Source organism: Heptranchias perlo, chromosome 42 (assembly GCF_035084215.1).
Source record: "Heptranchias perlo isolate sHepPer1 chromosome 42, sHepPer1.hap1, whole genome shotgun sequence".
Classification (NCBI taxonomy): domain Eukaryota; kingdom Metazoa; phylum Chordata; class Chondrichthyes; order Hexanchiformes; family Hexanchidae; genus Heptranchias; species Heptranchias perlo.
In genome coordinates, this window is record NC_090366.1 from 10866201 (window position 1) to 10887118 (window position 20918).

The 20918-nt window shown below is 41.9% G+C and overlaps 1 protein-coding gene across 2 annotated transcripts in view; it reads left to right on the forward strand.

Moving 5' to 3' along the window:
* Positions 1–20918, forward strand: part of LOC137306180 (carcinoembryonic antigen-related cell adhesion molecule 5-like) — a 95741-nt gene that overhangs the window by 43022 nt on the left and 31801 nt on the right. For both annotated transcript variants that reach the window (XM_067975259.1, XM_067975260.1), the window contains 4 exons: positions 1035–1298; positions 8026–8304; positions 8401–8658; positions 13332–13464. In XM_067975259.1, coding sequence (XP_067831360.1) covers positions 1035–1298; positions 8026–8304; positions 8401–8658; positions 13332–13464 — 934 coding nt within the window. The remainder of the gene's footprint in view (positions 1–1034; positions 1299–8025; positions 8305–8400; positions 8659–13331; positions 13465–20918) is intronic.

Consider the following 20918-nt stretch of genomic DNA (forward strand, 5'->3'; position numbering starts at 1 on the left):
CAGGAAACTTTGGCGATTTTGCCACTTTCAACTCTAATGCTACCATTCATACCTTGGCTGAGCTCAGCTGGCTTGGTAAAGACCAGAGGCCTGAAATTGCTGGAGCCACGTTGCACTGGTGGAAGTGCGGAGAGGCAGAATTTCCAGCTGCCACTGTCATCTTGTATTGACTCCAGCCCAAATCACTGTGGCACCCAGCAGCTCTATCAGGGGCAGGGGCACAGCAGCTGTGGCCAAAGTAGTTTATTTTCCAAAATTCTCTTTGAAATGCTTCATTGTCACTTTTGGAATGCCGATTAATTGGTCTGTAGTCGATTACTATTGGGAAACGGGCATTGGGCCCCCACCACTACATACTGGGAAACGGGCACTGGATCCCCACCACTACATACTGGGAAACGGGCACTGGGTCCCCACCACTGCATATTGGGAAACGGGCATTGGGCCCCCTCCACTATATATTTGGAAATGGGCATTGAACTCCCACCATTATATACTGGGAAACAGGCATTGGGCCCCCACCACTACATTAGAGAAGTAATTACATCTGCTTCATGCAGGGTGTACTTTAAATTGGCATCAGTAAAGGCAGAACTGGCAGGATTTCTGGCAGATTCCCACCAGTCCTGCCTCTGAATGCTGTCAAGACAGAATTTGTTTAACAAATTAAAGGAGACCAGGTTCCGCCCCAAATTATACTGATACCAGGCTCCCAACCTAGGAATTTCGAAGCCCACGAACCAATTTGGGACATCCTTAGTCTGTCCAGCTCACCATGTATTTACTCATCAAGTCTGGGGGCAGAGGGGTTAACTCTTCTTACAAAATACAGGGAAACCAAAAGGCAGAACACACATACGTGAAAGATCTAGCAGTAAATGTTGGATCGTCAACTTATTGACTTGCGTTTATATACCAGTGGGATTGATGGTGTGTAGTTTCTATGGTGGTGGTTTCCTCCATAATTGTATAGTCCACTACTGCTTTTCATTTTAGCATTATTTTATTACGATACATTTGTGCATTTATTTTAGATGGACCGGATCTCCCTAATATATCCATTAACCCTGATTTACCCGTTTACATTTCTGGAAGAGCCGTTGCTTTTTCATGTTCCGCGGATTCAAACCCACCTTCTGAATTTGAATGGTATCTCAACGATACCTTGCTTCAACCCAAAGGGCATCAGCTTACCATTGATAGCATTACTTTGAATGGCACTGGAAAATATACCTGTCATGCCTTTAACAATTTAACAAAAAAGTACAATGCTTCAACTAAACAAATACTTGTAATAGGTAGGTAACACATTTCACAACTTTATTTTTTTTAGTTTGTTATCTAGTAGTGGGAAGGTGAAGCTGTCTAGTAGTTAATTCTATTAATAGGCTGAACTTGAACAGGGGATTGATTAAGAGAATGCAGTTCCTTGGACCTGTTTGTTTTGTTGCTAAGCTTGTGGATAGCATTGTATTAGTTGCACTAACTAACATTTCCAAATAATCTTCATATTGATGCTTTAAGAATCAAAATATCAAATAGTTTTAACCCTTGATCTGTCTCCCTCTTTTTTTACATATACATTTCCAAATGAAAAACTTCAACATTGAATATCCTAGAGAGGACGACATATCAAGGGTGAAAACCATTTGATATTTTGATTCGTATAGCATCTTAAAGCACCTTAAACAGCCTTAAACTTTCATTCTAATTATATTACTGCACCGAAAATTTTATTTTGGAAATGTAAATTAGCTTACTGTGTTCTCATCTCTAAGCCAAAGGATGCATTCAACTCACTGGTTCTCCGCCTAATATCCCCGCAAACACCATTTAAGTGTACATTTAAATTTTTATTTTTGCACTGTTGAAAAGTATTTTCTGCTTTGCAGTAGTATCACCTTTGTAGTTAAAGTCCAGAGCTGGATCCCAAACTTTGCTGTGGGTGCTTATTTGGAAAATGGTGTGTGAATCAGAAGGAGAGCAGTGTCAGACTGCAGTGGGAGGTAGTTTCACACAGGCCGGATTCAATGCTGGAAATAGTATTACCCAAATCTGGTATTAAAAAGTGCTCAAAGCGTCTCTAGACCTCTTGGCCGCTTTTTGAAACTTTCAGAGATTATTTAAAATGTATTACAAGTTCAGACATTCCTGCACATCCTTTCAAAACATAAATTATAATGTCCAGGAGTGCTGCATGCATGCTTTTAAGCACAGATGCACATGTACTGTGCTGGTCACGAGAACGCAGACGAAAGCCAGTCAATATAAACAGAATGCTGCCTGGCTGGAATGTATACCATTAAACATGCAAAGTCTGTATCACACATGCACTTGATTGACTGAAATGTCCTGTTTAGAAAACAAGAACAAATCGAAAATCTCAACCCAGCAATACCAACTAGCTGACTGTCTGAACAGACACATACTGAGATACTGAGAGCATTTTTCCACAGTATACCTCGTGGTCTTAAAGGGACAGACCAAGCCAACCACTACACATTAGCAGTATATATCATTCCTCAAGGCAATCCCTTAATACCCACTGGATGAAGGCTATCAAGATGTAAACATTCATCATTTTATTGTATAATGCATTATGTGTTGAATGGTATAATACTGCTGTTATTATGGAACACTCTCCGACTTACCAACGCCAACAGATTCTCCCGTGGCACCTTTTTGTTTTAAACAAGAGAAGCATTACACCACAATGTACTCCTTTCAAGGTGAAGCTGTATTGAACCAGGCCTGTGACTTTAAGGCTCCAAAATGTAATTACTATTGATAGGTGATCCTAATTTTAATGAAATATTAATTGCTGTGGGTGAGGAAAGAAATTTTGCAGATGGGTGAGTGGTTGTGAATCTCCCGCTCCTGGTCACAAGAAACCAGCGTTAAATAAATGTCTGTCTTTTTCTATACTTTGGATATTCTGAGTGAAACAAATTCAAAACTTTTATTTATAGATAGATAAATTATGAGTAGAATTATACTTTATCTACCAACTAAGCAATCTCATAACTCACCACCACAACCAGTCATATGAGGTATATAATTTCATAATATCGCAAGATATTTAGGATGTGAAAGGCCTTTAGTCATCCATCCAGAAAGACCCTAAAGTCCCCCACTGCAGCATTTAATTGGTTCTTAAATGGGTTCAGATTTTTATATTTTGCTACTCTATCTGGGACCCTATTCCATGCCAATGTGAATAAATTTCTAATACCAACTCTCAATCTGCCTTTCACCAATTTGAACCTGTGTCCTCTTGGTCCTACTCTCGCAATTTAATTTGAAGTACTTTTCTGGATTTACCTTTTCCGTAGAATTTACTTTTTCCTGTACCCAACGAGATCATCTCTTCAAATTCTTCTTTTAAGGCTTGCCAGCGCAAGTTACTTCACTGTTTCTCTCTTAACTCAACACCACCCTCCCACCCTGACAACATTCATGGGTTATCTCCGGTCTGCTTCCACCCCTTGAATGTGTCCCCTGTGTCTCAAGTCACTAGAACTGCACACAGTACTCAAGGTGTGATCAGACCAGAGCACGATACCATTTGGGCATGTATTTCTCTGACTTGAACTCTATTGTTTTGACTATACAGTTCAGCATTCTCTTAGCATTGTGATTGCTGATCTTCAACAGTTGCAGCATCAAGTCTACTAGGACTCCTATATTTGTTTTAACTTTACCCTTAGCTCTTTTCACCAGCATTCATGCAGTACATGTGTCACCCATTTCTTTCCTTCCTACATTCAGTACTTTACATGTTACTTTTATATCCCCATTAAAAGCATTACATATTAGGAAGGATGTCAAGGCCTTGGAGAGGGTGCAGAGGAGATTTACCAGAATGGTACCAGGGATGAGGGACTTCAGTTATGTGGAGAGACTGGAGACGCTGGGATTGTTCTCCATAGGGCAGAGAAGGTTAAGGGGAGATTTAATAGAGGTGTTCAAAATTAAGAGGGGCTTTGATTGAGTAGATAGGGAAAAGCTGTTTCCACTGGCAGGAGGGTCGGTGACCAGAGGACAGACATTTAAGATAATTAGCAAAAGAACCAGAGGGGGAGATGAGAATTTTTTTTTATGCAGCGCGTTGTTATGATCTGGAATGCGCTGCCTGAAAGGGTGGTGGAAGCAGGTTCAATAGTAATTTTAAAAAGGGAATTGGATATACATGAAAAGGAAAGAATTGCAGGGCCATGAGGAAAGAGCAGGGGAGTGGGACTAATGGAAAGCTCTTTCAAAGAGCCGGCACAGGCACGATGGGCCAGATGGCCATCTTCTGTGCTGTATGATTCTATAAATTTCATCTGCTATTGTTCTGTGTTTCAGTCAGTATCTTAGAGCATGATTTTAGCTGGGAGCCAGGAATCAAGCCCGTCTTTAGATATTCGCATGGGGAACCCAGAAGCCAAATGAGTGCGTCGCAAGCTGCGATCGCAACTCAAGTGAAGGTAAGTATTTGTGCTTCTGGGTTTCCCACGCGCCAGGCGACCAGATTGACAGGCTGGCTGCCTGTCAGGAGGGAAAGGAGCCGTCCATTGAGAGGGGAGAAGTATGGAGAGAGAGATTGTGGGCTCTGGAAGAAATTGGAGGGGTTGGGGGAGGTGGAGGGCCGTGGACGACATCGAGTGGGTCCAGCATTGGGGGAGGGTCCAGCATCAAGGTGGGGGTGGGGTTCAGCACCAGGGAGAGGGAAATAGGCTGACCGTAGGGTCATGTCATGCCAGGTGAGCTTGTTGGGCCTGGATGAAGCACTCCTGCTCCTCCAGGCCCACAAGCTGTGCAATAAAGGCCCTCACCTCATGGATCCAACCTTTCCCGCCTGCTTTCGCCTGACGTGAATCGGAAGCGATGGGAAACCTGGACAGGTAAGGTTAAATTTGTTTTACTTTTGTAATACATAAAAAATTAAGTACCTCAACTATCGCCATGAGGTACATTGCCCCTTTAAGTATCGACCCGCCAGCTTTAAGTGGGGGCGGGACTTCCGGGTGTCTGTTGCGTGCACGCATCCAAACGCGTATGGGTCAAACCCGGAAGTGGATGCGTTGGAGTCAGGATGTGGTCCTGCTCCAAAAATCCACTATTTTTACTGCCGACCCTCCCATTCTTGGAGGTTAAAATTACCCCCTTAGTATTTCCTAAAACATGTCCTGAATTTTCACATCCCTGAGCTTAGCTAATAGTCTCCCATGTGGAACTTTGACAAATGCAGTATGTACACTGCCTGCCGACTTCACATGCAGCTTCCTCATAAGGTTAAGGAGTTTGGTCAGGCAGGATTTTCCCCCTTCTGAATTCATGTTGACTGTTGTCTGCGAGGTTATTATTTACAAATAATCAAGATTATTCCTGATAATTCCATTTTTTACATGGTGCTGAAGGGGAGACCATTGACCAACTGTGAGCTGCTTCTGACAGCCACCAAGTTGAGCACAGATAGTTAAAATTTATGCTGTGTTTCTTCAGGTAAAACTTAAGCAGAACAGGTATAGACATTGATAAAATACAACAAAAATACTTCACATCCATTCAGATTTCAGAAATTTATCATTTAGACATAAAATTATGAATGAAATGTTAGTTTGCAAACATTTAGGGAGTAAAATTCGATTTGGACAGGGACTCAAAACAGGCGGTATCGCATCTTGACATCAATGGAACTAAATTTTGGACAGGGCGTATAAGTGGCGATAGATGTGATACCGCCCGTTTTGCATCCCAGCCCAAGTCGAATTTCACCCCCTTGATGTTTACACGTGAAATGATGTAATTGCCATTTTGGTACAGCCCCACCGATAGAACTATGAAACTTCTCCTAACTGAAATGTGTTCTCAAAATCATATGGCAGCATTATTATCTTGGATATTCATTTTTCCAATAGATAAGCCTGCAAACCTTGTTAGAATGAGCAAGGACTCAGTAATCAGGTTACAAGTTCATGCAGATGTTTTGCAATTATCAATTTGTTACTGCACTTACCAAAATGCATAATTTGTTAATATTCACCCAGTAACTGGCTCAGTTTAGAAATTCCAAATGCGTAAATCCAAATAAATAATGCTTCTACTTTTTGATTCCCAATTTTATGGAGCAGTGCAATTATTTTAATATTACTTATATGCTTAAGACAATTATTTCCCCTGAAATTGCAATTAGTTAAAAATAATTTTAGGTGTTTAACTGACGTTTGACTGCTCAAGTATTAAAACTGATTTTATTTTTAAATTACTACTAGAATGTTTTTTCCTCGGCTTTCTTTATCAGTATAGATTTGAAAAAGGCAGTCACTTTGCTTGACATGCGAGTTGCAAGATTACAGGATCTAAAATGTAGATAGATAAGAGATAAAATTCCTGCCCATGCCTATGGCCTATCCATCTCCAACTCATTAAATAGAAAGAATCAATCATCACAATAGTGTAATTTTTAGTTGTTGGAACTCAATTCTGGCAACAGTGACCCCAACTTACTGACACATTTTTAGTTCGTGGGCAGGTTATTCTGTATTAGTGGTGCCCTCATTCTGGGAGAGGGGGTCACTTGGATTTGGTCAGTGGCCCAGACAAACACAGCACACAAGGATATGGGCAAAGTATCATAGATATACAGCACAGAAGGAGGCCATTCGGCCAATCGTGCCTGCGCCGGCTCTTTGAAAGAGCTATCCAATTAGTCCCACTCCCCTGTCCTTTCCCCATATCCTGAAATTGTTTCCCCTTCAAGTATTTATCCAATTCCTTTTTGAAAGTTATTACTGAATCTGCTTCCACCTCCCTTCCAGGCATTCCAGATCGTAACAAATCTCTGCATTAAAAAAATTCTCCTCATCGGCCCTTTGGTTCTTCTGCCAGTTACCTTAATGCGAATTCCTGCCAAATGAATCCCAACAATAAAATTAATTGTAATAAAATGCTTCCAGGTTAAAGATGTATGCCAACTTTAAATTTAGGTTTAAGGTTGGAAATATTAGTTTAACGAGCCTCATGATATTTTAAGGCAACTGTTGATCTGTTTATTTTTAATGGTTAACACTGCTGCTGGAATAATCGGCAACACATTAAGCTTTCAACTTCTAATATCACCAAAAGCAATTGCTGCCTTAACTGTAGTCTTCAAATCAGATTTGGAGAGACATTATAATCTAGAAATTATTATTTGTGATATTAGGGGACCAATGCTTAATGCAGTTATGTGGTAGTTCTGTTTATGGTTAAAATAGACCTTAACTTATTTATTTTTAAGAGGTTGATGTCTCCTTTAAAAAAGCAGAGACAAAATGTTGTACCTTTGCCCATAAATGTTTACTAACTGTAAATTCTTAGCTCATTTTGCCATTCTATAGAATGGATGGTATATTTCTCACTATTGTGTAGTCTGTACTTCCGATGATAAGGGTATATATGATCAATAAGAAGACACAAAAATAAAAAGTCAAGGATCTACGAATATATCACCACAGATATTGTAGAAACCAACAACATAATGAGATTGAATGGGGGGGGGGGGCGAAGGTCGGTGAGGGGGAGGAAGCATTGACCGCCGCTAATTATAAATGCTGGAAACACACCAGAATCATTAAACTCAAAACAAAGATCAAACAAAGGTGCCTCTCCAAAAAGCAAGTTCCTCTTGAAGTGTGGCTGTGGTTTTTTTTTCGCCTTCTACAGAACTCTTCCTGTTCTTCAATAAACTATGTTTTTGATGTATTCTTCAACCTCACTAATTTATCGCCATTTCACAAGTGCTACTTATGTCTGTAAACCAAAAAGACAATTTAAAAGCATTGATAGCACCCATAACTGCAGATTTTATAGTTATCCATATGTCAGATTTCACCTTGTCGTTAAATCAGATCGAGTTTGTCTGGTTTCTAATCGGATATCAGATTGAATTAGAATTAAAAGTCATAAAAAGATGAAGAATTTTAAGATAGCGAGTTTACTACCCGAACGACCACTGTAGAAAATAATGTAACCGCGTTTCCCTTTTAATTGTATTTACAGAACCAGTTTCTAGCGTCAATGTATCGGCCAACAATTCAAAACCAGTAGAAAACATCGATACTGTTTCACTGTCTTGTTCCGCCTCGGGCAGTGTACAGACACGGATATGGTTTAAGAATAACCGAGCTATCCAGGATAATGACAGAATAATAACAACATCTCCGGACAATAGAACACTGACTATAATCAGTGTTAACAGAAATGATTCTGGAACATATAAATGTAATGCAAGCAATGATTTTAGCTTCAATTCTGGAGATACTATCCTGCAAATTAATTGTAAGTATGCAGGGGGTTCAAAGCATTGATTTACATTTAATATTAGTGATTACTTTAGTTCTATAGAAACCACATATTTTCTTGAATTTCTTGTAGATGGACCAGAGAACGTCAGTATTACACCCCCAGGGCCAGTTTCGGTAAAATTGGGGCACACTCTTGCATTGCATTGTTCTGCCCTATCGGTCCCAGCCGGTGCATATGAATGGTACAATGGGACCAGTCTGTTAAAGACAGGACAAACTTACACCACTGACTCAATAAGCTCGTATCATGATGGAAATTACACTTGTCAGGTTAATAACATCATAACCAAAAAAGGCAGTACTGCTACCATACAGGTAACTGTACAAGGTAAGTAAATGTTTCACTATATATTTCACTACAATGTTTTTAACAAAATTGTAACTCTGCATTGTGTTTTATTTCATGAATGTGCCTCTATACTGTTCTTTTTAACTTAGTAATAAAAGAATTGAGATTTTCATAATGAAATATTAATCAAAAGGTGTTAGTCCATTGAATTTGGATGAGTCTTAAAGACATTATATATAACACAAAGGAGTTTACTTCTTAGACATGTACCTGTTAATTTATTTTCTCCAATTACATCAATAGGAATAGATAAAGTTTCATTTCAGTTTTGAGTAAAACTTTGGTAGCCTAATCTCAAGAACAGGTTATTCTGGCCACCGACTATACCAGAGTTTCTGTTCTACTGCCTCAGAAACTCAGTAATTTATTCTAAGTTGCACCTTAGTTCATGCTTGTAGACTATCTTCTGGACTTTTGCGAGTGGGGGGTTTGGGGGTGGGGGGGAAGCTTTAACTTGATCCTCATCCTTGGAAAACACCAACCTAATTATTTCAGGAAGTCCAGATAAATTGTTGCAATTAAAATCCAGATGTTGGAAATACACACCAAATACATCAATGTTGCAGTTAATTACAACAATTTAAGTAAAAACAGAAAATGCTGGTAACCTGAAATAAAAATAGCATCTGTAAAGAGAAAAAGCAGAGAAAATAACTGTTCTTTGCAAATGCTGATGAACTTGCTGTGCATTTTCAGCATGCTGAGTTGTTATTTCAAATGTCCTGCATTCGCCATGTATTTATTTAAATAGCTGCAATTAATTGCGCCTGACCTTAGTCCCAAGATCTTAAATAGACATCTTCTGCATTGCTATTTTGTTTGCAAACATAACTCTTAAAATTGAAATAGTTGTGTGAATTTTGTATTTTAATACAAAAAATTAATAGTTTACAATATGCGGAAAATCACCAGCTTGTAACGGAAAGAATGCGCACATGAGCAGGTAAACAGTTGCTGAGCTAGTCACATTTTGAGGTATTTTTCTGACCTTATATTGCAACAGTGATACTTATTCCACGACTAAAACTAACTTCTGGCTTGCTAAGTTTCACAATATCACATTTATTGAGGGATAGTCTCACCATTTAAAAAAAAAACACATTTCTGGAAATAATTTTTTTTAAAAAGGAAATCGATCATTCATGTGTAACAAGTTGACCTCAGTGCCTTAGTCTACATTTCCTCCTATACATATGCCTAAAGGGGAAACGTCAATTTCATGATTTTTGTGCAATCCTGAGGCAGCCCAGCAAAATGAATTTTTCACAAAACATCTGATTTAACTTTCCTGTCTAAATTCTACTATTGCCCGCTTGAAATATTTTTGTGCATTGTAAAGGGAAAAATGCTAAATTAACCTGTATAAGTGGGCACTGATGCTTGCCTTTAATCAAATGCTCGAGAGAACCAGCAAGGGAATACATCACTTTGAAGTAAAGAACCTCATCATCCAACATTAAGGACAAAGAAACTGATAACTATGGGTGCATTTATACATGAGCCTAGAAATTGGATCACGCCCAAATCGGGGTGCAATCCTAGTGCAGTGCACACAACATGTGCCTAATGAGGCTAGTGGCAGGACCGCTGCAAATTGATCCATCAATTGCTTAATATCGGCCAGCTGTGAGCAGCAGATGCAGCCTCATAGGCAGTTGTGGGTGGCGGCAGAAGCTAAGTCGACCAGCTTGGACCCTAGCTGAGGTCCTTAGGAGATTGTGGAGGGAGGGGGGAGTTGCTTTAATGTGGGGCAAGGAAGAACACTCTTGCTCCTCCAGGCTGCACAATAAGGTAATTAAAAAAGCTCAAACTTACCTTCAGGTGGCAGCCACCCTTTAAGGGCTGTTGGTTTGGCTGCCAAGCACCTGAAGAAATTGACCGCAGCAGTTGCAATTGAATTTTGCAAAGGAAATTTCAAACCAGCATTAAGCCCCCTATTTGCATATGCAAAGGGACTAATGCCTGTTTCTAGCGTGCAGCAATATGGCGAGTGGCACACTTCTGGTGTGGAATGTGCAGGCATAAGTCCCTCGCCATATTGGATCCTTAGGCACTTGTTTTACAGCTGTAAAATGGGCATAGGGAAATCCAATTTCTAGCCCACCATTCTTAGCAATTGCTGCCAAATAGTTCCCACTTCCCAGGGACACTACATGTGTACAAGGTCATTGAATCTTCCAAACTCGCCTGTCTGACCACAGCACCCAATGGTTTCAGACGCAAATGCAGATCTCAGGTTGTAATGTAAAGATATCCTTTTGCTAATCAGGTCCCAAAGGGCAAGATTCATCAAGGCCAAGGAGAATTTAAAAAACTGATCACAAGAATGGTTGCTCCATTGTTTGTTCCGCCTGGGTTAAAGTTAAAAATAATTTTAATGCCTCTAAAATATATCTGTTTGGTGCAGATGCATCATGATGTCATGTCACCACCAAAGGAATTCTTGTATGAGATGGGGTTTTGGAGGTGCCTGTGTGAAGGGCCCCCCAAACACCTAGCAAACTCGGGTGCGATTTGCATCAAATTCCATGGATGGAATATAAATGTGCCACAAGATTCTCTTTAAATAACTGACAAAATAACTGATTTGAAGCAAAGTTATGGAAAAAGATCGGTTTTAATCCAGATTCTGCAGTTTGAAATATCCCTGCCCCAAAAATGGTTTACATAGAAAAAGTGCAGAAGCTGGGACATTACATGTTGTTGAGCCAAGTGTAGGCCCCATTGTAGTCTACCCTTTCAGTTCCTTTTTTATTTGACAATTGTTTCTATGTATTTTTTTACCTGAGAAGATAGGAAATATATTGCAAATTTGATTATTGGTTATTCACAAGCAGTGCAAAAGCTCATCAAAAGAGCTGGCATGAGCGCATAAGACAAGGCTGACCTCAGAGACCACTTAATATTACTTTGGCTTGACACATTGCATGAAGTATGATTCCAGTGTGGTGTCAAACTGGATTTTAAAAGTGTCAAGGGTACTCCTGGAAGCTCGTGAACACTTCATAATTTTACGCTCAGTTTTTAGTAATGTTTTCACAACATAAATACATCTCCCCACCCCTACGATGCATTGAAAATTTAGTAGGAAGGTGAACTCTATTTGTGGTTATAAGCACAGATGCAGAACTCGCCATTACCATTCACAATCAGGTAGCATAACTCAAGTAAAGCCAGTTGTAAATCCATTCTGTAACTACCAGTATAAACAGTCCAATACATATGTGTTTCTGACTACAGCATCACATTTATGTTACTATAATAGTGGCATAATATGTAATACACTGCACCACATAGATAGGTAACAGCTGTAAATCATGGCTCAATTCCCTGAACTATATGATTAACCAAGAGATGGGGGTAGATTTTCAACTTGCCGCTCAAGCCAAAAGTGGCACAGTGGATGGGCCGCCTGTTAAAGAAACCACACGATTTTCATTTCTACTGAAGAGTATTCTGGTGGTCACTAATAGGAACTGTCCTCGCACTGGAACAACTCAATTCAAAAACAGCAGGGCACAACACCAAACCAACCTGAGTGCTGCTACAGAAAACAAGGGAAGCAGGAACTCAACGCTACCAGCCCAGAATGCCAATTTGTTACCATACATCATGGATTCCCGGGCAGCTTTGAAACACTGCTTTCCACTATTTCCATTTGAAATAGTCAGTGATATCCATATCACAGCCTCAGCAAGGGAAGTCTTCATCAAAATTCCTCCTTGTGTGAACATGGTAATATATTGAACAGCAAACACTCCCCTAGATGCTCTACATTCATGAATTTCCAACAATCAAGATGCAAAGCAGTGGTTAGCCACACTTTTGTTTTAAGAAGAGCAGTAGGTTAATTGATCTGTGTTCCCCTCCCTCATTCTTCATTTTCTTTCTTGGTGGTGATTTTCACTGTACAATATTTCCTGCCATGTTCCCTTTAGGAGCCATAAGTTGTGACACCTTATGTGAATCCCAATATCAGTTATATGTGCATTCTGCTGTTGGGTCATCTGTGTCTACCTTGATGGTGCTATTATTCTGTACAAGGAAAAACTGAAGAGCCTCGTTGTTCATTTTGTTTAGCAGAGTTATTTAATAATGAGTTGCTCACATAATTTAGCTATAGAGATGTTCAAAATCATGAAGGATTTTGATGGACTAAATAAGGAGAAACTGTTTCCAATGGCAGGAGGGTCGGTAACCAGAGGCCTCAGATTTAAGGTAATTGGCAAAAGAACCAGAGGCGGCATGAGGAAAAAAAAATTTACACAGTGAGTTATTACGATCTGGAATGCGCTGCCTAAAAGAGTGGTGAAGAAGATTCAATAGCAACTTTCAAAAGAGAATTGGATAAATACTTGAAAGGGAAAAATTTGCAGGGCTATGGGGGAAAGAGCAGGGCTGTGGGGCTATTTGGATAGCTTCTCCAAAGAGCTGGCACAGGAACGATAGGCCAAATGGCCTCCTGTGCTGTATCATTCTGTGATTCTATGTTGGATTAAATCATGCTACTTCTGCTCTTTATGTCACTTGAAACTGAGGCAATAAAATAATAGAACAAAATCAATATATTGTTCTTTTGCCTTTTGACATTACTATTTAATTGCAAACTTTTCTAATGGTCATTATGTTTATTATTTCCTTTTTTCCCCCAGAAATATCTGATAACAATAATGGTAACAAAAGTAACTTGTCCGGGGGAGGCATAGCAGGCATAGTGATTGCAGTTGCTGTTCTTATTACGGCCATCGTGATAGGTGTATGGATGATCATGAAGAAAGTGAACAGGTAAATATATTATATTCAAATTTTACGTACATCTTTATTATTTTTCCCTAAAGACATGGTAACCTGAAATTAACTAGATTTATTATGCAATAAATTTCTATTTCACATTCCAGATGTCAGTATTTGTAGAGTATGTTTCCACAGTTATTTATTCATTGCTTGATTTATGGCACATGTTTTAAGCACCGCTGTCTGTCTTTATTCATTATCAATTGCTCCCCGTAGACTTCCGCCCCACCCTGCCCCCAACACCACCGGCCATATTTTCAAACCAAAGCTTTTCATTGGGGGCGGAGGATTTTGTGCCACTAAGGCTCCATTAGAGTTAATGTAGTTCCATTAAAAGCATGCTTCTACTTTGATCTCAATAAGTCTCACTGTAGAGCGTTTATAGAATCGTAGAATCATAGAAAGGTTACAGCATAGAAGGAGGCCATTCGGCCCATCGAGTCGGCGCCGGCTCTATGCAAGAGCAATCCAGCTGGTCCCACTCCCCCGCCCTATCCCTGTAGCCTTGCAAATTTTTTCCTTTCAAGTATTTATCCAGTTCCTTTTTGATTGAATCTGCCTCCACCACCCCCTCGGGCAGTGCATTCCAGATCCTAACCACGCGCTGTGTAAAAAAGATTTTCCTCATGTCACCTTTGGTTCTTTTGCCAATCACCTTAAATCTATGTCCTCTGGTTCTTGACCCTTCCGCCAATGGGAACAGTTGCTCTCTATCTACTCTGTCCAGACCCTTCATGATTTTGAGTACCTCTATCAAATCTCCTTGCAACCGCCTCTGTTCCAAGGAGAACAATCCCAGCTTCTCCAGTCTATCCACGTAACTGAAGTCCCTCATCCCTGGAATCATTCGAGTAAATCTCTTCTGCACCCTCTCCAAGGCCTTCACATCTTTCCTAAAGTGCAGTGCCCAGAACTGGACACAATACTCCAGTTGTGGCCGAACCAGTGTTTTATAAAGGTTCATCATGACTCCCATACTTTTGTACTCTATGGGCCCGATATTAGCACCCGCTATCGGGTGCATTCCTGGCGGGGGGGCTCCGAAAATCGGGGAATCCCGGAGCGGGTCGGGAGGCCGGCTCCAACCCGCCCACTTCCGTGTTCCCCACAGACTCGCTGACGTGCGCGCGCAGCCCCCGCATGTGGGACTCCCGCAGGCAATTAAAGCCGGCGGGGTGCCACTTGACAGTATTTATTCTGCTATTTCAGGTCGTTAACAGACCTGATTAAGGGAATATTTCAGGAGGGGTGGGATTTTAGAAACAACTGGGACTGTTTCCTGTACTGGGGGAAACACTCCCAGTTGAAATGGACGTGATGCAGCCATCAGCCTGTGGCAGCTGCAAAGGTCCATTTGACAGGTGGTGGGGGGAGACCCTCACTCATTGCAGGAGGCCACTCTGTCACTTTGGACAAAGTTTGGCCTCCACCACCCTCCTCCTAACAATCAAATTCACAAACTTGCATACTTATCCCGGGGTCCAGACACATGTACCTACCTTGCGGACTCCCTCAGATGTACATCTTCCGGAGATGGGGGCTGCCGTAGCTGCAGTCATGACCTCCTCGGAGGGCGAACAGCATCACCAGCCTCGCCGGCCACACCATCCACCTCTGACACGTGGAGCTCCACAACACAGTGCTGTGACACATCCGCCTGCACAGCAGGAGGGAAGGCAACCGCAGAGAGAGATGCTTCGCAGAGGGCACTACCCTCGCCACAGGGTCCACAGACCGAGGCTCAGCTTCCTGGACCTCTCTGAGCAGTAGTGCACACGGAGGCTCAGAGTCACTCGACATGTAGTCGTGGACATCTGCAGCCTCCTTCATGCCGAGCTGCTCCCGGCTGGCCCGAGCACCATCTTCTTTACTGTCGCTGTCAAAGTCACCACTGCCCTCAACAACTTCTCCTCCGCATCCTTCCAGGGTGCCACCGGGGACATCGCCGACGTCTCTCAGTCGTCTGCACAAAAGAGCCCTGCAAATACACCTACACCCACTCTGCAGTGACACAATGGGTGGCATCAGGTGTGGGTCTTCATTGTGATCCTCAGGAAAGGGCATTATTGCACAAACCAGACAAGATTCGCAAAGATGTGGCAGTAGTGGTGCCAATATAATATGCGATGTGAGTTGGTCAGAAATTAAATATAAGTAAAAACCATGACAAACCCTCAAACACCCTTGTGCACCCCCTTCATGCTCACGACACGTTTGCCTTAAGCTTCCTACTGCACATATGTGATGCATGCCCTGTGGCTGCTGCACAGGTAGTGGCAGGTTGAGTGAGGCTGACCATGAAAAAGATGCATGAGAGGGTGAGTATGAGATAGAGCCATGAGATTGTATGAGGATTGGGTTGAGTGATGGTGGCGGGATGAGTACTGGCGAGGTGAGTAAGTGCAGTTAAGATGAGGATGAGGTTTCAGTGGGTGTGAGGGGTGATGTGACAGAGTAGTGTTGGCAGTGCAGAAGGAGATGTGGGGTGGGGGCGGTGATGTGGCAGATGGAGTGTAGGGGAATGAGTAAGTGTACTCACTTTGGCTGACCTACTTAGATCATTGCAGCGCCTCCTGCACTGTATGCAGGTGCGTGATATAATGGTGGTGCAGGTGACCTCTGCCACCTCGAGCCAGGCCTTCTTGGTGGCAGAGGCAGGCCGCTTCCTCCCGCCCGCCGGGGGGAAGATCTTTGTCCTCCCCCTCCTCCTCCTCACCCCATCCAATGATACCTGGAGTGAGGCATCATTAACCTGGGAGCAGCCTTCCCCCTGGGCTGCTCCATGCTGTAATTTTTCCTATTTGTTGCAGCATCAGTCAGTGGAGGACTGCCCCTTTAAATAGAGCTCCTCCAGCTGACAGACCTTACTGCGCATGCGCAGTCCGCCCGACGCGCAGCTCAGCAGCGGGAAACCCGGAAGACCAGGTAAGTGGATCCAATTAGGCTGCGATCGCACGCGGGGCAGACTGATTTCACCGGGCGCGTTACCCACACGTCCAGTCGCCCCCCCCGCCGTGAACCCGCGGCCCTCCTAATATCGAGCCCTATGCTTCTGTTTATAAAGCCCAGGATGCCGTATGCTTTTTTAACCACTTTCTCAACTTGCCCTGCCACCTTCAACAATTTGTGCACAAATACCCCAGGTCTCTCTGTTCCTTTTAGAATTGTGCCCTCTAGTTTATATTGCCTCTCCTCGTTCTTCCTACCGAAATGTATCACTTTGCATTTTTCTGCATTAAATTTCATCTGTCACATGTCCGCCCATGCCACCAGCCTGTCTGTATCCTCTTGAAGTCTATCACTATCCTCCTCACTGTTCACTACCCTTCCAAGTTTTGTGTCTTCTGCAAATTTTGAAATTGTGACCTGTTCACCCAAGTCCAAGTTTTTAATATATATCAAGAAAAGCAGTGGTCCCAGCACAGACCCCTGGGGAACACCACTGTACACCTCCCTCCAGTCCGAAAAAAAAACCGTTCACAACTACTCTGTTTCCTGTCCTTTAGCCAATTCTGTATCCTTGTTGCTTCTGCCCCCTTTATTCCATGGGCTGCAATCTTGATGATAAGCCTACGATGCGTCACTTTATCAAATGCCTTTTGAAAGTCCATATACACCACATCAACTGCATTGCCCTCATCTACCCTCTCTGTTACCTCATCAAAAAACTCTATCAAGTTAGTTAAACATGATTTACCTTTAACAAATCCGTGCTGGCTTTCCCTAATCAATCCACGCTCGTCTAAGTGACTGTTAATTCTGTCCCGGATTACCGTTTCTAAAAGTTTCCCCACCACTGAGGTTAAACTGACTGGCATATATTTGCTGGGTTTATCCTTACACCCTTTTTTGAACAAGGGTGTAACATTTGCAATTCTCCAGTCCTCTGGCACCACTCCCATATCTAAAGATGTTTGGAAGATTATGGCCAGTACCTCCGCAATTTCCACCCTTATTTCCCTCAGCAACCTAGGATGAATCCCATCCGGACCGGGTGACTTATCTACTTTAAGTACAGCTAGTCTTTCAAGTACCTCTTCTTTATCAATTTTTAGCCCATCCAGTATCTCAACTATATCTTCCTTTACTGAGTTTACATGATTCTTGTTCAATAGAATCTAAATGATTTCACTTCAGTACTTTGCAGCTATAAGTTTATATTCAATTTCCCACGTACGATTCATTTTAATTATTGTTTTATTTCAATCTTTCTTTTACCCCATCACTCAATATACTAAATCCCTAGTAACTCCATGTGTAGGCTGTGGCCATTACTGATACAAGGCAAAATATTTTGTTTTAAAAAAGGTGCCTTTCTTGCACAAATGGAGTTGTTATAAAGGAAAAATTACAGCACCATAAATCAATGTCGTTAACCAATGCTTCAGGATTTCTAAGCCAAGGCTCTTAAAACATATATTAAAATATTTATTCAAGATGAATTTAACCCCATAGAACACGGGAAGGATGAGGCCATTTAGCCCCTCGAGCCTGCTCCACCATTCTATTGGATCATGGCTGATCTGTAGCTCAACTCCATCTGCCTACCTTTGCTCCATATTGCTTAATACCCTCACCCAACAAAATCTATCAATCTCAGTCTTGATAGCTCCTATTGTCCCAGCATCCACAGCCTTTTGGGGGTGACAATTACACATTTCTACGATCCTGTGAAAAAGTACTTCCTGATTTCCCTTCTAAATATCCTAGCTCTATTTTTAAGATTATGTCCCCCCATTCTTGATTCCCCATGAGAGGAAATAGTTTCTCTGCATCTACCCTATCGAATCCTTTTATCATTTTAAACGCCTCAATCAGATCACCCCTTAATATTCTGTACTCAAGGGAATACAAGCCAAGGTGATGCAACCTGTCCTTATAACTTAGCGCTTTAAGCCGTAGTATAATTCTGGTGAATCTGCACTGCACCCCCTCCAAAGCCAATATATCCTTGATGAAGTGCGGTGCCAAAACTGAATGTAGTACTCCAGATAGGATCTGACCAAGGCTCTATACAACGGCATTGCACCCCTTCTTAATAGAGTGCTTTTGCTCAGTTAGCTGTATTGATCATTTTAGAATTGTGGGTAAGTCTTCTGAATTGGAAATGTATTTCTCATCTAACATACCATAAGTGGCCACTAATTTGTGCCAAATAGTTCCTTGTAAATAGTATTAGGTTATCTCACTGTTAGGCTGGTCAGGAATTAGAATGTTCAAAACCCTGTAAAAATATACTTAAAGGTCACATATTAAAAGTGTAGCTGAGAGTTTTGCTGTACCCCTTTTCCAAATCCACAGAAACTAAGGCTTCTAGATGTAAATAGGAACAGACGAACAGGCTCTTTGTTCCACCGTTCAATTAGATCGTGGCTGATGTGTATCTTAACCTCATTGAGCAACAGTCAAAACAAAAATGCTAACCTGTGTGCTGGAGACTGAGATTACAAGTTTTGGTTATTGTAGAACTCTCCAGCAATGGCCATATCCCAAAGAGAATGTCTACAAGGCCAGAGTGTCTTAACTTGGACTGAGGCAAGAGGTTCAAGATTTCCAGGGAGACAAATACTGAATTGTGTCAAATGCTAGCAGAGGTCTTTTAACATCTCCTCTCTAATCAGAAGTGCGCTGCCTCTGAAGGTCACAACTGTCCTGACTTTTTTGCCACCGGACTATTTCATCAAAGGAGCTCATCAGCAATTGCAGCGATTGGGACAACTTTGCACCATTACAGGCATTTCGCAAGATCTGAGATACCACTGACTGCACACATGTAGATCGTTGCAAAATAAATAATGACCTTACCTAACTGGTAGGACTGAGGATGCAGGCTCATTAAGCCAGGATGCTCCCAATTTATTTTGAGTAGCAGGAGATGGTTTCCTTAAACCCATCCCAAAGTGGAAAGGAGGTAGCTGGTTTTATTGACAAATTTTCTGGGGAATCATTGAGTGGGTAAAAAGCCAAAGGGACTTGCTGGCAATATGGTGTGGGGGGGAGGACAAAGGGATACATAGGCAGTCATTGAGAATGAAGCCCGGCCTAGCAAGGGGAAACTCACATCAAGCCTAGAGCCAATAACAATTAGAAGGCTGACCAACAAAAGTTAAAGTATAGCTATGCATAAAAATCAAGCATGTGAAGGGTTAGCAGGGGGAAGCAATAAAAGTGGAGGAGGTTGACATTTCTGACGTGCCATCTACCTGGTAGATTGTACTGTTGGTGCTCCTCACCATGCCAAATTCCACAAGAGTCTGCCTTATCCCACATCTGTTTCTAGGTCCTACTAGTGCTGTAGAAAGCATGTACTGCAACTCTCAGTGGAGAGTACCCTGGAGTGCCAAACAGAGCAAACTCTTAGTAAACCACTATGCACTCTGCCATTTTGCCACAGATTCTGTTTCCTACCTCCATGTTTTCTGTCATGTCAATCTTGCGCACTAATTCTCACTCCCATCTCCTCACACAGCCATTTCAAAGGTTGAAAACTGATGTGCCATTTCAAGCCTTGAAATTGGCTCAAAAGATTTTATCCACATATATGCAGCCATAAAGGTAATTTTGATTGGCCCATTTTTCAGGTTTATTCCATTCTCTCCAGTGTTCAATGTGCAGTCTGACTAGACCACTGTACAGAAGCACAACAGCAATGTCGTGGGAATATCATCGCCTACAAGTTACACATCATCCCGGCTTGGTCGTACCACTATCACTGGGTCGCGATCCCGCAATTCCCTACCTAACGTCATTGTGGTGTAACACCCCATACAAGGACTGCAGCAGTTCAAGGAGAAGGCCCACCGCCTTTGCAGGGCAACTAGGGATGGGCAATAAGTGCAGCCTTGCCAGCATCACACGCAGTGAGAAACACAGTGGTCACAAAGAAACCAGAAATATTTCAAGCATTGGAGGCTGATTGCTAGTATCAAAGGTCTTTGTAATGGGGAAAGGATGGAGAGACGTTGTTCAGCCTTGAAAGGAGATATCAGTGAGAGGTGATCTTATACAAGACAATTAAGGCAATGAAAAAGGTAAATCTGGAACATCGCCATAAATTAAGTTTGAGATTAGGACAAGGGGACACAGGTTTAAACAAGTAAAAAGTCAATTTGAACCAATATCAGGAAGATCTTCAGAGTATTCAAAACTTGGAATGGACTTCCAGATGTAATATAGCAGAGGCAATAACCAAATTAGATGCTGCAATGGGAGCACAATGGTGTCTTTCTGGATGGATGAATTAAGATAGGTCAAATGGCCTTTCCACTCCGTAATTATCTTGCAATCTAATGCCTCTATCTTCAGCCAGTCATCCCTAGCTGCATTGGCTCAATGAAAAGTTGATTGACTGATGTGGGCTGAGGCCTAAAAACAAAACTGAAGACTCGTTTGCCATACAATCAGGCACAGATGATGCATAGTCATTTAGCAAACCTTGAGCAACA